General features: G+C 40.1%; 2 protein-coding genes across 6 annotated transcripts; one reads left to right on the top strand and one right to left on the bottom strand.

Moving 5' to 3' along the window:
* Positions 1 to 139: 139 nt before the first annotated feature.
* On the top strand, positions 140 to 13,617 carry Tsp5D (Tetraspanin 5D). Of its 5 annotated transcripts, none has more exons than XM_069114967.1 (5): positions 140 to 309; positions 7,242 to 7,353; positions 11,303 to 11,494; positions 11,581 to 11,763; positions 12,168 to 13,617. In XM_069114967.1, exons 2-5 carry the CDS (start codon positions 7,291 to 7,293, stop codon positions 12,501 to 12,503), a joined length of 774 nt encoding a protein of 257 aa, XP_068971068.1. In that variant the 5' UTR covers positions 140 to 309; positions 7,242 to 7,290; the 3' UTR covers positions 12,504 to 13,617. The 5 variants fall into 5 exon arrangements, with proteins under 5 accessions (XP_068971068.1, XP_068971070.1, XP_068971066.1 ...); XM_069114969.1 differs by lacking the exon at positions 140 to 309 and adding an exon at positions 3,288 to 3,306; XM_069114965.1 differs by lacking the exon at positions 140 to 309 and adding an exon at positions 4,211 to 4,339.
* Positions 13,618 to 13,903: 286 nt separating this feature from the next.
* Positions 13,904 to 16,941, bottom strand: LOC138180793 (uncharacterized). Its single transcript, XM_069114983.1, has 4 exons — positions 16,546 to 16,941; positions 16,277 to 16,463; positions 14,336 to 14,689; positions 13,904 to 14,074 (listed from the first exon to the last, which is right to left on the bottom strand). Exons 2-4 carry the CDS (start codon positions 16,454 to 16,456, stop codon positions 13,988 to 13,990), a joined length of 621 nt encoding a protein of 206 aa, XP_068971084.1. The 5' UTR covers positions 16,457 to 16,463; positions 16,546 to 16,941; the 3' UTR covers positions 13,904 to 13,987.
* Between the last annotated feature and the right edge of the window lie 167 nt (positions 16,942 to 17,108).

The raw sequence follows: 17,108 nt of genomic DNA, 5'->3' as shown, positions 1-17,108 counted from the left end.
GCATTCCTTTATCCGCGGGTCATAACCGTGACACGGCTCTTTCTACCCGGGTAAACTCACATTGTTCAATTCCTCCGGCTCCCGTCAGATGGCGACTTTCGTTTCGCGATGCCCGATGGAGAACGGATATGCGAGAGTTGTGCGCGTTCCTGACGTGCAGTCTATCCGAGTACTCGAAACCTGTCGCGAACACAAGCCGACCTTTGACTCCACTTTCCATGAACTTTCGTGATTCATTCAGTGTCGAAGAGCTCGTGACAGGTCTTGTCAACAACGCAGTACTGGACCGTTCCCACTTTCATCCCACCTGTAAGTGGTATTCTTCGTGTTTCGTATCGCTTTCCGGCCCTCGACACTTCCGTTTTTTTGAACTTCACGCGCAACCCTCTTGAACTTGTTACCGTAATATTTATTCCATTCCGTGCATGAAAATAAATAATAAAACGGGCGTTTTTTTCAGGTTTACTGTTATATCGTGGTAAATGTAGTATTTAACATGTTGTCTGTAAGAATCGCACCGTTTCGCGGGCCCGAATGAATGTATCGTTTTACAGAATTTCGCACGACAGGCATAAATTAAAGAAGACGCTGACCGGTGAATAATCGCGACGATCGTAAAGCGTTATTGCCCTGATTCACTTTTTTATTCTACGTTTAACAAGGTCCATTGACTCGTTCAGTCAGAGGTACGCACTTTAAAAAAAATCTGCGTCTCCGCATAGAAGGCGCATTTCATTTACGATATCTTTTGCGAGAGACATCATACTCCACACGAATAACATTATGCAATCCAGTCAGGAAAATTCCTACGCTAATACGCTCTCTATTGTTTCTTCTCGTTTTATAAGATATTTTTCATGGAAAATAAAATTTATAACTTCCTTCCCTCCTGTTTCTAGAACGCTGATTCTCAAACTCTCGAGACAACCGGTTCTTTATGAAATTCTTCTTGCCTCATTTCGTGCAGAAAATTAGCAGTCCCGTCAAGGCTCTTAGGAATTTTGTCGCGAACTCTACGTTAGATAAGGAATGCTTCTACACCATTTACAAGCATGGTAGAATTCATTCGTTGGACTTTGATATCTCAATGATGTAAATCGTGGAATCAACTCGTGCAATTTTTATAAAATTTCTATAAAAAAAAAATTTCTTTTAAGAAACAGTTTGTTAGGGAACAAGCGTTTTTGTGAAAAGGCAAAACACGCAGTTTCGTGCGTGAAGTTTGTTACGTAAGGCAATCGAGATCATGCATTACATAATAATGATTATAAACGATTCTTATAATCATGCTAATGCGAATTGTCCAATGACACTATTCTCGTCGCACCTCCCCACGTTTCTCCTCCTAAGCGACTATATGAGAAACAATTTTCTCTAACCGAGTAGCGAACTGACACTGCCCCATGGTTATGCACAAATTGCCACCTGATGTTCATGGCACGCTATCTCAATTTGTTTATAGCCTAATTGCTTGATAATCGTGAGATTATCGCGTTTAAACATAATCTTCTTCGCTAATTGTTGTCTGACATCATTACACTTCTGAAATTTAGTTTCGCAACCATTCTCATGAGATTTGTAGACTACTGTACTTATTATAGACTGAAAATCATTATGTGAAGCCAATTTAACGATGGTTGTCCCGATGATACACGCACGTCAGCGTTGTTAACTACACGTTCAAAAGCCTTCGTTGTTATTAATGATCCCCGATTAGAACAAGTTTCTAGATCAAGGACCGTAATCCTCTCTACACTCGGGGATTAGAAACGTTAATTAAATGTCGCAGCAGACCGTTTCGATAATCCGCGCGATGTAATCGCGCCACCAAGGAAATCGATCGTGCGAACCGGCTGAACGTCGATTTCTCTTCCCATGTTCCTCTTTCCGGAACAATCGTCACTGGATACTTTTCGCTCCTCCGCTGTTATCTTCCGCTTTCTTTCGCGCTCGTGGGAAATCTCTTCTCACTTTAATCGCCAACTAGAAGCTTTCCACTTGTCATTTACCGCGGAAAACAATGGAGAAGGATCACTTCCGATTTCGATCGATTCGTTCGTTCGTTTTCTCATTACATATACGCGAGACATCTTATAAGTGATGTAAATGAAGATTTATATCTCTTAACAAGTTTAAAAATCTAAATACGGAACCCTCGTGGGAACACAAATCTCTTCTCTACTTTACGAGGGAGAAAAGTTTTAATCCTCCCCGTTCATATACATAAACCTACATTCGAAGAGCCGATCACGTATTAGGTTGCGGAGGATTAGGGGATGTGAAACGACGATGGCGCTTATACGCGGTCCTTTGTTCGATCCTCCGCCGTATCACGTGGGAGGACAAGCGTGTACGCGGACGCATATCGTTTCGCGATTAACAAGCACATCGTAATAAATTAGGAATTACGACGCTGGCCTCTCAGTTTCTCCTTTCGCCTCCCGTAATTGATGCGCCGCCTTTTTCTTTAACGATCCCCTCGTTTCAAATAACTCGACAACTACGCTACACCTACTATCCTAATAACGATTATACACAACGTAAAGTTTTGGTTAAACCATTACACGTTCTCATTACGGCTTAAACATCTAACAATATATCAGTAGGAAACCTGCGAAATAAACTCATCTGCGAATAAGAAAGCGTGACGTATAGCGAATTGAAACGCCTCGATTTGGAAAAGCACGAATTGCCGTGGTTCGTAGCACGGAAAAACGCGAACCTCGATGCAACGAGCATAGTGATCGCGATCGGCACTAACCTCGTTGCAGAAATTGCACGCACGAACAGAGATAGAGCTGATGATAGAGCGATGTGTTGGAAACGCAACGCGCTCGTCGTTCCTTTCCTCGGTTACGTCACGTGGGAAGTGAGCCGCGTAGGACGCGTTAATGCGCGGCCGTCGTCGATCGTACGTATCATGTAAAGCGAGAAAGAGCGGCGCACCATGCGAAAAAGGGAACGACAGATAAAGAGTCGTGCCGCGTTAACTTTTACGGTTTAAGCACCGTCCACACCGTTCACGTCGACGGGGCGACGAACGGGGAGGGTCATAGATGATCGCAAATTGTCCGCAATTGGCAGGAAGTCGTGGTAAGGGGGACCGTTCCTACGCCCCCTCGCACTCTCTTCGTTGTTCATTAGCCGCGGCGTTTGCGGGTCCATTTCGCTCGTACGAATTGATTTCAAGTACGAGATCAACCCCGCTCTTCGAGAATTATCGTCGAATCTCAACCGAACGCGTTATCTTCGGCAAATTTTCACGCTGTGATCTCGGAAGGATGACTTAACGGAACGATTTGTCAGGTTCGTACCTTTAATGACGCGATGCGTATAAACGTGGGATTTTAATATCGAAAATGTCTGTCGAATCTCATGACTATGTTACTGTACCATCGTAATGATATCTATAGTATTTTCGAACGATTATCCGACAGTCAGAAATTTATAATTTGATCATCTTTCATCGTTTAATTCTTGGTTCCTTTAGATTTTTACATCTTAAACAACCTTTCAGTAGGATGCTATTTATTTATGAAAATTCTTCAAATATTCAAAAGTCACTCTATCGTCACAGATGTACTTTCTTCTCGTAAACTGATACCTACAGCGAATTTTCGAACGATTATCCGACAGTCAGAAATTTATAATTTGATCATCTTTCATCGTTTAATTCTTGGTTCCTTTAGATTTTTAAATCTTAAACGACCTTTCAGTAGGATGCTATTTATTTATGAAAATTCTTCAAATATTCAAAAGTCACTCTATCGTCACAGATGTACTTTCTTCTCGTAAACTGATACCTACAGCGAATTCTTTTACGACGTTCGTCGTGAATTTCGTAGAGGAAGATTTCAGATTTACCATCTGTACCTATAATATCGGAAATTTGCAATTCTTCCTGCTTCGAAAAACGAGTTTCGCAACAGTTATTTCGAATACAGGTTACGAGGAATATTAGGATTTATCGTTGCAAACCTCGAACCAGCCCTGAACTCGTTTTTAATTCTCGTTTATTTAACGAGCGCCATTCGCAACAAACGGTACCGTGTATTGCACGACGAGTTCGGTTACGCGATAAGATGAATCAATATTATCTCATGCTGATAACGACATTCAAATCGAGAAGGGAGAAGTGGGGATTTTTCCGTTCTATCGAAACTATGCGAATAACGAAAGGTGGCAGTCGTCCAAGTCGAAACCATTGTAAACGCACAGTCAGGAGACTAAGATGCACATCGCCGGTGACAAGAAGACAAATCGAATCGACGATCGTGAAATTCATTCTCGCTGTGAACATAAATTACGCGTTCCTTCTTCGACGCGCGTGGAACGCTCGGTAAACAATGCATCACAATTCTACACGCGCGAGAATTCCATTTTGCCGCGTCATTTGCGCGATTTGACGCGCAGAAACCGGTGAACCGAGGGAAATTAATGTCACACTCGACCATTTGAGATAAGCTGTGTCACGGTCCCTCTTTTTTTCGCGGTTCTTCGACTAACGCCTCACCTGTGCAAAGGAACGCAGTCGAATGCGTGCAGATGAGAAATTCGCGTCGCAATGTTCGTACAGTTAAATCGTTTACCGTCACGCGTAGGTAAATGCAACGTTTCTTGTGCTAGATTAGAGAGTTCGATAAATCGTCTGTACTATTCTCAACGGCATTAGCGTGTCGCACAATCGCATGAAAATAGCCGGTGAAACTCCGGTAAATCAGTGAAATCGGTCACTGCTAATTAGCAGGGAAAAAATCAGTTTCTCGTTGTCATTAATTAAAACAAAGTGTCGAGAGGAAAATCGCGGCGCGGATCTTTTGTTTAGTGGTCGAGGACGTGCGCTATTCGATCCATTACTTACACGTGCGCACGACGAGCTATGTTTAATGGATGAAAAAAGTGCGTCAAACATGCTGCCACTATGCTTCCGAGATCACAACTTCTGATACCGTGACCGTGTTCAGTGGAATCTTTTATGTGCTTTTACAATTCTAACTTGCCTTTCCAGGGTATCTTTCGATGTCGCCATAGAGATTTTTATTTACATAGTTTTGCAAACGTAATAATCGAACGACAAGCACCAGGTTTATGGCTCTTAATCGATTTTTAACGACGGTTAATACGTTGAATATTGCGAGAATCAATGGTGATCAACACTGGACACCACATGGACTATCGACGATCCATAGGAATCCGTCGAATTTGAAATTTGATTTTTTCTCTCCCAGGAACAATATATTCTTTCTATCAGAAATTTTGTCGCGCTTTGTTACGAGTTATTATCTGAATTGAATAACTGGCAAGAATCAATGAGTAATAATGTCGAATATGTAATTACCGTTGCGATGCAGTTCCTTTTCCTATTGACAGTGATGAATATTCAGTGAAAATGTAAACACAATTAAAAAGACAGCATTATTATCGACGTAATTTGTGAATTGTCACAACGTATACGTCAATGACAGCGAGAGTGTTAAATAATCTGTTTTCAAATTTTGAATTTTAAATTAGATTACCAATGATTTTGGTTTGATCTGCTTCAAATCTTATGCCAATCAGATTTTGTAAAAACGTTTCGGTATCATTGGTGTGAAAATATATCGTTCTGTAAAACACAATTCTCCTAACAGCTAACGTATTAATTTGTAAGTGTAAAAATATCGTTTGATCATTTGCAAGCATTGGTTACGTATATCAATCACGCGACAGGCATCGAAAGGAAAACACGATCGCAGATTTCCGACGACCTTGAGCGTCTCGGTTGCTACTCAGTGGACGTTTGTAGGAAAGTGACGTCTTCGCGTGAGCATACCTTTCCATAGATGTTACCTCCACCACAAAGTGGACCCGCGCGATCGTGATCGGGATTGTGTATAGGTAAGAGGCCTGGCTGTCGGCAGGGTGTCCCGTTAGGGGACCTAGAAGGCCCAGAAGGGGCCACAGCCAATCGTATCAACCTGGTTCCGAACACACCGGAACGGATCCTCGTCCGATGAGGATCGCCTGACAACCGGTCAGGCTGGTCAGTCAACCGGTACGATCTATTAATTGATTCACGTGTGTTTTTCGTGTTGATAATTCATCTAAAATACTCGGGGACTAGTATGCCGAAAAGTTGAAATCGTCGTTGTGTGATAAGGATGAGAACTTTGACGGCGAAAGTTGATTGTAAGTTGATATATCCGATAGCGAAGATCTATTTCTCTTTTCCTTTCCTCATATTTAAACCTTTCAAGCTGAAACTGCACGTTATACGAGCGTATCAAAAGGTATAAGGTGTTTAAATTTATAGTTAAACTGCCGATATTTATGCAACTTCATATTGTAATAAACAGAATTTAAAAAAGCCGTAAATAAGAATCTTTCGAGTTGGTGAAATATTATAAAGAGTAACTAATTTTGGATGTGGAATTTAAATGATAGTTACATTCGTATTCCTCATTCACTAAATATCATTCGATATTTTGAATACTTTGCATATTTTTTCTATTTATAACTGTTACGAAGATATATGGACAATTAACGTATTCTCTGTTTTAAAATCTATCTCATATATTAAACCCGTACGTAAAAATACTACACGTAAAATCCACACCATTCATTCACCAATGATTCACCAATGAAAAAATCCTCGTTTTAATCAACATTGAAAGGATCAATTCATCATACATCGAGTATCAAGTCAGCAATAAACTAACATAAGTAGAACATGGGCATTAACCGTCGGGCTTCGCAAGGAATATGTAATCGTCGCCCGTGCTCGTAAAGCTTTATCTTCTCCTGCCATTCCTCTTCTTTTTCTCTTTCTTGTTGCTCGTCTCTGTTTCGTTGGTGGTAAACGCGTTTCCCGGTAATCCAAAACGATGCTCAGTTCCTGGCCGGACTCGAACCTCGTCGTTCGATCTTCCCGCGTCTTTCGTTTAAAACGTTTACCCGGTCACGATCGAGCGTGGTTTGCGAATCGAGATCCCGATCGATCGTGACTCAGGCGAGAGTAAGCAGCGAAAGTTTCCTGAGCGCTGTTAACGACCAACAAATACGAATGCTAACGACCCGATCGATGTTAATACATGCGTAGCCCAATCAAAATTCGCGGCGCGCTAACCAAACGCTCGCATGTTCGATTTCGCGATTGTCTTTGCGGGTTCGTGCTTTTGAATCCTTGAAACAGGTGTCAGCGACGTAAAAGTTGCTTCGGGACAGTTCTCAGGTGAGAATCATCGCATTCCTCGTGTTTCTAGGAAACACTGCCAATCCCTTCGTCGCGAGGACTTTGCGAGGGGTCGAAGCATGGGCCGCACAGGATACACGTGCATCAGGCACGTTTTCTGCTCCCTCAACGTTCTCATTTGGGTACGTAACACTTGCTGTCTTTGTTAATCCATCAAGTAGAAGTTACTTACATAAGTTGGTGCTTCTAACGTGTTTTCTCAAATAAAACTTGAACATAGTTTCATCAATCCTTCGTGCGTCTAATCAAAGTAATTCACATACGACTCGTTGTATATTTCCACCAAGTAACTAGTGATTATTTGAATTATTACTTTAACTTCGTGTGGATCGTCGGTCCTACGAATCTAAATATTCTTGGAATAGAATTGTTATAGTTTTCTTTGAAATAATTTATATTAAGAAGGATAAAAAAGTAATTTGTACTAATAAACCTCGATAATGGATGAGATTATCTTCGACGCTCGTTATATGTTTCCATTAAAAAACTTGGGAATTTATATGCACCAACCTGATACAAAGTAATAAATACGTAACATTCCATTCATAGCCTGATCGTCATCATCGGGATTTATTCAGATTTCATGGAACTATAATTACCGCATGCAACATCCGATTCTATTCTACCGTCATCGTTCGTCACGTTCATAAAAGCGTTCTCTCTTTTCGTTACATAGTTAAAAATAAATATTGTTCGCGATTCCGCTGACGAGACGGCGCACGAAGCGAAAACAACGCCGTTCAAACACGTCCGTAAGCGTGTCACGTTCGCGAACCCAGAAACACGATCGACCAAGTTAATTTCCATCGCTATTCGTGCCGATGCTGCGCAACGTAGAGCAGAAGACCGCGAACAGAAACAGGAGGAACGGCCCACGCATGCGATTAAATCGATGCGCATTGTCATTCTCGGTGCATTCCAACGAACTCTGTCTCTGCTCTCGAATTTATTGTGCCACTTGAAATCGCTCGTCCCCGCCGCACGCTACTCTTAAATAGGACGTTGAACCGTGCTCTATGAGCTATGAACTTACTTACGGTACCCGAGAAGACGCTCGCAGACGCTCGTCTGACGAGGCTTTTCCTTGTAAATCTTTCAACTTGTGCACACCGGTCGCCGTACGTTTCTTCATTACTGTCGAGGTACATTTGGATTTACACAGACGTACATCAGACATTTCTACGATTAAGAACGTCGTAAAAATCGTATTACCTTCCCGAAGCCTAATGAACGAGATACTATTAATAAACTGGAGATTTCAATTCGAAAACTTGCGCTCGAAATGAACAGGGGAACTTCGAATAAGGTGGAATGTTTATACTTCTTAAAGTCGATAGATATTTACTGTATGATCTCACTTATCGGACACTAGTTTTTGTTAGTTCTTTTAGCATACTCGTGGTAGTTTGTGAAAAATTAGGACAATAAAATATCAATATTTCCGACTGTCGTTTGTAATATTTTGACGTATAGCATTTTATGTATCGTTTTTGATGCACATTAATAATTTTATAAAAAAGTTCATAATCCAAGTCAGATAGTGAAATCTTATTGAACCTTATATCGGATATCCTAAGACAATTGACAACTGGTTGAGATTAAAGTATTGTTTCTAGTACGCAACATCGAGGCACGTCCCAATTGGCCTATATATCAGGTACACTCTATTTTCCTTAACGTCGTCGTCTCATCTTAAATTCCTGTACCGTCGTGTAGTCGAGAAGTACTAGGTTTCAATGTTCCACGGGTCTCATTACGTATGTCGTGTCCTTAATTGCACACTCGAACGATTCCAGGCGTCTGCGCTGAAATTGCGTCTGTAATTTCGCGCGGGCACGCAGTCGGTTTGCTAATCAGCAGTCGACGATCGAGACTCTGCACGGTCATTTCATCCACGAGAGATACTTAACGGTACTCGTTTCGTGGACGACGTAAATCGAGGGGAGTTTAATCGTTCGATCGACTGGCCCGTTCGTCCATTGATTGCACGCGGCCACGATCTGTTGGCCGCGATGCTGTTCGCCGACGAACCGTGGCTGGGATATTGGGTCGGTCGAGCATCGGTCGATTTCGTCTCGATCCTGAGCAACGACGCGTAAGTTACTTCGTTCGAACTAATTTAACTATATTGGATAATGCGGCACGTTGTTACCACGCTGATGTTAATTTACGCCGGTTCCATATATCGCAGCGAGGACGAGTATTCTGCCGACAACGTTTCTGTTTAACCAGTTTACCTATCTGGACTCTGGACTTGGCTCGATCTTAGTACACCCCCGTTCATAAGCGCAATAGAGTCTTCCACTTGCGAACTATTGAAGATAAAAATGATCACTTTTGTGATGCCAGGTTTCATTTATTCAAATAGAGATTCAAAAGATCGTTGGTTTGTTTTGGTGCCTGAGAATGACACGAAGAATTCTATGGAGCTCCGTTCTTCTTATATTTGAAACTATCGGAGTCAATTTTGAAATGTCGAGTGCTACTTTGTGAGAAGCCACATCTTTGTCATTTTCATTGGCTGTTTAGATTACGATAATATTACTTCTAGCATGAACAGATATCTGCTACTAGCAGACATTCTATTATTGCGTGATTCACGTATAGTAGACTGTTCTGTTAGTATTTTGGAACATTTACAATTTGCGCTTAAATATAATGCTCTAAATGACAAAATAATGTATAAAATGAAAGCTGAACACAGCATTTGAGGGAATACAATTTCGATACCTCTAATCGTTCGAAATAACAATGTCAATCTCAACAAAGACGCAGACTGTGAAAGCGCGAAAATACGTCTGATTCAGGATGATATTAGCTTTGAACCGCGTAGTAATAAAGCTGCCGCACCATTCATTCGAACAATACAAGCAGGTATAATGGGGTGGAGGTTTACAGATAGATATAATGGGATGGAGATTTACAGACGACGAGCTAAAATTGAGGCAGTTGAACAAAGGAACGGTAGAAATCGTAAATGACGGGTGGCCTCACTCGGTACAACGACGGCTTTAATCTCGCCTGGAGGGCAGCATAGGGAGGGTGAATTACTAAACCGTAACAATTTCCGAGGAAAGGTCAATATACCTTCTAATCTGGCTGTCACCGAATACGTCAGCTAGACGTACACTATATGTGTATATAGAAACTATGTTTTACCTGACCAGGATGGCAATTTCCCCTTTGAGACAGTAACCACGAGACGGCCACCGGCACAAGGAAGGAAATACGCGTGTAAATCGAGCTGCGGCGTTTCAATTGCTGTCCACGATATACACCGATGTCTCGTCAGTGAAAAGAAACGTTGTTGGGTCGTCTGGTTGCATTAGAGTTTCATTAACGTTATAATACAAGACGAGCGTGCTTTCTCGTTGCCGACCCACTTTTTACTTGCGATTTTGTATACCCGCTGAATAATCAAGATTCTCACCAAGCGTGAAAACCACTAACGTCGACATTCCTCCGTCGATCTTCCTTCTCTTCTACATAATTCATCGATTGCCGATTTCGAGAGCGACTACCAAGGTGTCAGAAACGACAGGATTGAAAGTTACACACAGCGGTTGGAGGTCGAACGAGCACGCATAGCTGGAACTTACATTCGACCTCGTGATTTAAGAGGTTTCGCAACAGCGTGCAACGTTCATACGGAAGCACACGCGATCATATCGCCTGCATAATTGCGCGTCGAACCGTCAGGAGGAAGCCGCTCTGTCAACGATATTTTCTTCTTGATTCTCGCTTTGAGACATTTTTTTCTGAATTTAGAATGTATGCAGAATAATCGTCTAGAAAATAATTATCTGCATATTCGTATAAAATCAATATAATTGCATAAAAGATCAATTTCGATACTCGTTAATGAAGATAACGTTTAGCGATTTTGTAATCTTTGATCTGGGTCAAGATGATCTTTCCGGTCTTATCTTGGTATTTCTAGAGTCATATGTTAATTTTAAGTTTATGTAAAAATGTAAAGTCGACGAGGATGATCGACGTAGAAAGATGCGTGTCATGGTCGAGAGCATCCAGGTCAGAGTGTCGTTCTGACTCGTTTAACATTTTTTACAGTTATGCGCTTGTGGAATTTTGGGTGCAGGCCTGTGGCTACGATTGGCTTACTCCGGATACACGACCTTGGTGCCGCACTACAGTTTCGCGTCAGCTGACTCGTTGCTGTTAGCCGCTGGATGTGTGACCTTCGTCATCGCCTTCTTCGGATGCTGTGGTGCATGGTTTCAATCGAGATGCATGTTAATCACGGTTCGTAGCCTCTCATTCCTCGTCCACTTTCCTACGGGTATCACCTTTGCTTTGATATTCATTTTCTAATTTTTCTCTCTTCATAGTACTTTTTTTTGGTAATACTGATGTTCCTCGGCGAATCCATGTTGGGTACTCTGGCCTTCATCTTTAGAGAACATTTATCGAAGAGCTTGAAGGACGAGCTTCTTTTCGGTATTGAAAAACATTATAATCTGACCAGGGAACCTGGTACTCTTCCTGCTATATGGGACCACATACACACAGAGGTGAGAACAGCTAAGTATGTCAACGTTAACGCTAAAACCATCCACGATTAACGACTCGAGACTGGAACTATTCTAAATATTTATTATTCTCAAAACCACATTTGCAGTGGTTGCAAAAAGTATTGACACATACCAACGAAGCATTTTTTATCAGGTTCTATGCTTCACTTTCGCAGTATCAAATTTTTGTAGTCGCATGAAAGTACTGTTAAATGATGTGACGTTTGAATGATATTTGAACTTAATTAATTAATATGTAATACGTATGTACGATAAATATAACAGCTTACCAATATTTATTATGACCGGTGTACGTACCATTATTCTGTCAAACTATATAAACAATTTCTCTCAACTGCATCGAATCTCACTAATTGTTCATTGATCTTCTGCGACAATTTTAGTTCCATTGCTGCGGTGTACGAGACTATACCGACTGGTTCCGGATCGACGCATGGCCGACGGAAGACCGCGTACCCGATTCTTGTTGCATACAGAGGGAACGATATTGCGGTCGTCTTGGCCCTGGGGAACGAAACAAGGAACATTGGTACCAAGAAGGTTGCGCAACAGCTATTCAAATGTGGCTAGTTACTAGGCTTCACGTGGTCGGAACTGTTGGTCTTGTTGTGGCTTTCCTTCAGCTATTCGGACAGGTGGCCAGCATGATCTTGTTCTGCACCGTCAGGCACAAGAGATCATCCCACACGTACAAGAGCTACGATACTGCGAACACCTAGAATTTCAGATGGATCTTAGACGAAACCAGTGTCTAAGATCCATCGAATCCAACCAATTATATATTACACGTTACATTCGCGATGATCACGATCTTCTTCGTGAAATGTTTGAAGAAGATTTCGATTGTCGCATGCGCTACTCCTCGAGCGAGATATGGATCCCTGTAAATTTCATTCGTTGCCTTCGATGCTATTCCGTAATGCCAAGAGGCGAAAAAGACTCCTTTTCTAGCGTAGAATTTGAGTAGGACCAGTGATCACTGCGAATCATCACGACTCTGCGTAAGCGTTAAAGATCGTTACGAAGGTCGTGAAATTTCTGCTAATCCGCGAAAGAGATAATAGGACGAGTTAATAAACGAGCGCGACTTCAAAGATGCACAAGATACGCCATTACTTGGCTCGTTACTTTCGATGAATGATTGCTTTTCCTAAAGGATCAGCTTGACGAGTTTCTAACAAAATACCTTCGATTTATAGGAATAACGACGACATACTGTCGAGGACGGTCCGACAAGTGACTACTATCACATCATTTTAATCGACTTTCGATCATTAGCACGTTAAATCGTTAGTATGTGAGAGAATTTTATATCGTAGAATGCGAATGTTTTATGTTACCTTGCATGCGAACCTGTTTATTCACTAGAAATAACGTTGATCGCACGCAGAAATTACCAAAATTACGTTTCGTACAACGAGGCTATGTTCGATGATTTTTTGTCAATATTTTATTACTTTCTATTTGTTAAAAAGCTGCCTGGTTGTGCGAACGTGAGCATTATTTTTACTCGTTATCGTTTAAGATCGAATCGACACACCCGTGGAACCTGCAATTTCTAAGATTTTCCTTTCGCTTAGCTTTAAATCCTCGGGTGTGTTGGTCGCACGTTTTTACCGTATTTGATCGTATACAACATCATCGCGTAGTTGATAATTTAACAGCACTTGAGGTCTAATATTTGTTTTGAAGAAGCGTGGTTTCGAGTGCAGCTTGTTACGATATTACAAAAGTCGTTCACATTGCATCACGCTACAAGATGTTCGACACGAAGTTCGTTACGTTGTACGTACCTATATCGTTCGAATAATAAATAATATATTTATGCGACAATATGCTTCAGATATCTTTAGTAACCATCTTGCAAATATGTATAGACTTTATGCGAAATTTACAACTGTAAACACGCGCAGAATGCATAAAATAGCTAAAAATATTTGCTAACGTATTGGGTAGGTGAAACAAACTTTTCAAGTCATTATACGAATTCATAAAAATATGAATTTGCATAAATATCTGCAGTCTATAAATATACATATCGCACAACGTTAACATTGTCTAACATGTTTTTCTAATCAACTGGCGAGAAAATCACTTTGTGTTTCATAAAACGACACAGTAAAAAAACAAACAAGTTTATTCGAGTAACAAAAAAACAATTAGAACACCGAATAAGACGATCTTATAAATTATGATAATTACATTACTCTAATCCGACCAGACGAGCTCCTATTTTATTTAAAAAGTCTGTGATTTCCTGGGTACTCGTTTTGACAGTCTTGCGTGGAAACTAAAAATAATTATCGATATATTATTATTCAGAAGAAGTTAAAGTTTTCTCTAATTATTACGTTACACGTTCAATCAAACCGTCAAACTTAATACTTTTTATTTTTCATATATCGTTACACGCAATTATTAATATTTATTCCCTGTAGAAAGTTAAACATTTTTCTAATTCCACATAAAAAAAAGCCGTGAGAAATCTTAATTATGTTCTAAATATATTTCTTCGTCAAAGGGTTAATATTCTACATTTAAATATACGTACGTCAACGACACCGTTCAGAAAATTGCTAAACTTCTCGAATCCATCGACCAGAGTCCGACCAATGCCGATAAACTTGTCTCCAGAGTTTCCATATTTTTCCTCCTCCTTGATACCATCTACCAATGGTGTAGGATTCAGAAAAGATTCCAAAACGTTCGCGATAGGTTTCGAAATTGGCTTCTCTAAGAAACCTTGCGCAGTTTCGTTCTCCAGTCTCACAGTTTCGCGCGCGTTTGGTCGAGTGTTCGTAACTGGCGGATACTGGGTCGTTACCGAGGATATTGGTTCGTAGTTCAAGGCCACCGATTTCTGCACTACCACTGTCGCCATGGTCTGTGTCTCGCTGGCCAAAGCCTGTTCCATAAAGGATATGGCGCGTGTTTATCGTTTGAATATTTTATACTTGCTAGAATACTGTTACGATTTCTCAATCCTTGAGTTTAATGATAGCATGAGTGTTAAATGAACGTTCCAGTGATATTTTCCTATATACTAAGACATATTTCACGGATTACCGTGATTCTCGTGCTAATTAGACGAGTTTTACGCGCGATTCAACCTCGATTTTCCTTCCAGTCAGGTTGATTTGTTATTCGTTATTGCCACATGCGATTAGAAAAAAGATAGCCTTACGATAAATGGTGAAACTCTGTCGAGAGATGAATCGATTTATTCGACGTATATGTCTTATGCTTTTTCCCTCTCTTCCGAGACACAGCGATAGTTTTAATGATATTTAAACGAATTATTTACTGAACAAAGTTTTATAAAGATCTAGACGAACCTTTCGTCAGGAGAAATGATCAGAGTACTGAAAATTAGATTGCAATTGGATTGAGAGTGTGTTTCAATAAGAGTAATTAGAGAGATGAGATAGGCGAAGAGACGATCATAAATGACGATCATGATATCAAATTGAGGGTTATTAATTAAATTTCATGTTGATTGTTTAAGACAAATGAGTTTTTTCTTTTTCGGGTGCCCTCGAACTATCAATAATATTGTCAATATTTATTGACAAATCGCACTTTTAATGAGAACTATTGACAGAAATATCGACAATATTATTGATCGCCTGAGGGCACAGTTAGAGAACAGACCGATAGAATTTTTATATCGATCTAGTATTAAAAAAGCCTATTAGAATGGGAGACAAATCGATGATATGCGGTATCGAAGTCAGTGCGCCAATTACCTGCGCCCGACTGGCTATGATGTTTCGGGCCAATGTGACGGAATTCACAAATCTGCCTGTGCCGATTCTTATCGCGTCCGCGACACGGCCTAAAATCTCCTACAAAAACCGAAACACAATTTTGACCTAACCGCTATTCTATACCAAATTTTGTAATCTTAATCGAATCTTTGAATATCGCGAGTGTTCTTACTACTATCGCATACTATTTTCATAGCATTAAAATTATGGTGGATAAATAAATATAGGACAATCTGTGCAATCTGCTACTAATCTGTGCAAGTAGAAATAAGAACAAACAGTAAACGATATAAAATATAGCTTTAAACGCTTCATTATAAAGCTGTAATTAAATTAAACAATACGAAAAATGAATCTTATGTGACATAGATGATATCATACTCATTGGCATGATGCCAACATGCGGCATAATATAATTCGTAGTGATTGATAGATAATATCAATAACAGTGATTGCTTAGAATATTAAAACTTCTGTTTGAAAATATAGCATCAATTATTATAATAAATCTGTATTTCAGTTTGTGTTCAATATTTGCATATAATTTTATAATAAAACGTTTACAGCAAAACTTTATACAACATGTCTTCCTCATTTTCACTTGTGTATATATTTTAGACTATAGTTGAGTAATTTATTCAAAGAATGTGAAACTCTCTCTATGTTAAAAATGGTCAGTGGCCTTTCTTTGTGAAATTCCTTTAAAAAATTATAAACGCACTTACCTTGCCTGGTGCGTAATTAGACACTAGTCTTGTAGCAACATTTCTCGAATTCGTATCTCCCGTATTTAAGGTGAATCTGGTTGGTTGTTCCACGGGTAATCCGATCGATAAATCGAGCCGACAGACAAGGATCAAAATACAAAATCTCAAGGTTCTTCGTTTTTCAAGACTCCCCCACATCGTTGTCCTGCAAAGAAAATTTCTTCGTCACTAGCAACTCCACTTTCTTAAATGAAAGTGACGATACTTTGTTGCGAAAGTATACTCACGTTGCGGTTTTTCTTCTACTTCTTGCCAGAAAATCGTTTTATCGTGTACGAAACGAAGATAATTAGAACAGAACTGAAGATTTATCGCATAGGACGTTCCTTGCATCGCAGTCATCCAGCGACTAACACATTACGTTGTAGTCGGTTATAAAGTTGGTTTACGCTCTTACGACAGACACTTACTTTCTCTTTCGATTTGCTTCACGATCTAGGAACAAGGCATACAAACGGCCGTCGACCGTGTACGTACGTGTTTCTTCGAAAGCTCATTTGCAATCGAATAATTCGATATCAAAAGAAAAATCATTCAACGATCGAAAGCTATCATCGACGAAAATTATATTAATGACGTCATAAGTGAAATTTCTTCGCAATACGTATAGTAGATCACGAAAACACTTATATAGTTATCACTATTTTTACCAAGATTCTTCTGAACACGTTATGTGTATTATAGAAAACTTTGGGAAATTTCATTACTATTGATAAAATTTGAAATCAATCTGATCGCGTATATAGAAGTTACAACTTACTTACTGTTCGAAATTTTGAGTGCGGAATTT

Source organism: Bombus flavifrons, chromosome 6, assembly GCF_040668555.2.
Source record: "Bombus flavifrons isolate JBK064 chromosome 6, iyBomFlav1_principal, whole genome shotgun sequence".
Classification (NCBI taxonomy): Eukaryota; Metazoa; Arthropoda; class Insecta; order Hymenoptera; family Apidae; genus Bombus; species Bombus flavifrons.
Note: the sequence above shows the minus strand (reverse complement) of the source record. Positions and strands in the feature narration are given on the sequence as shown.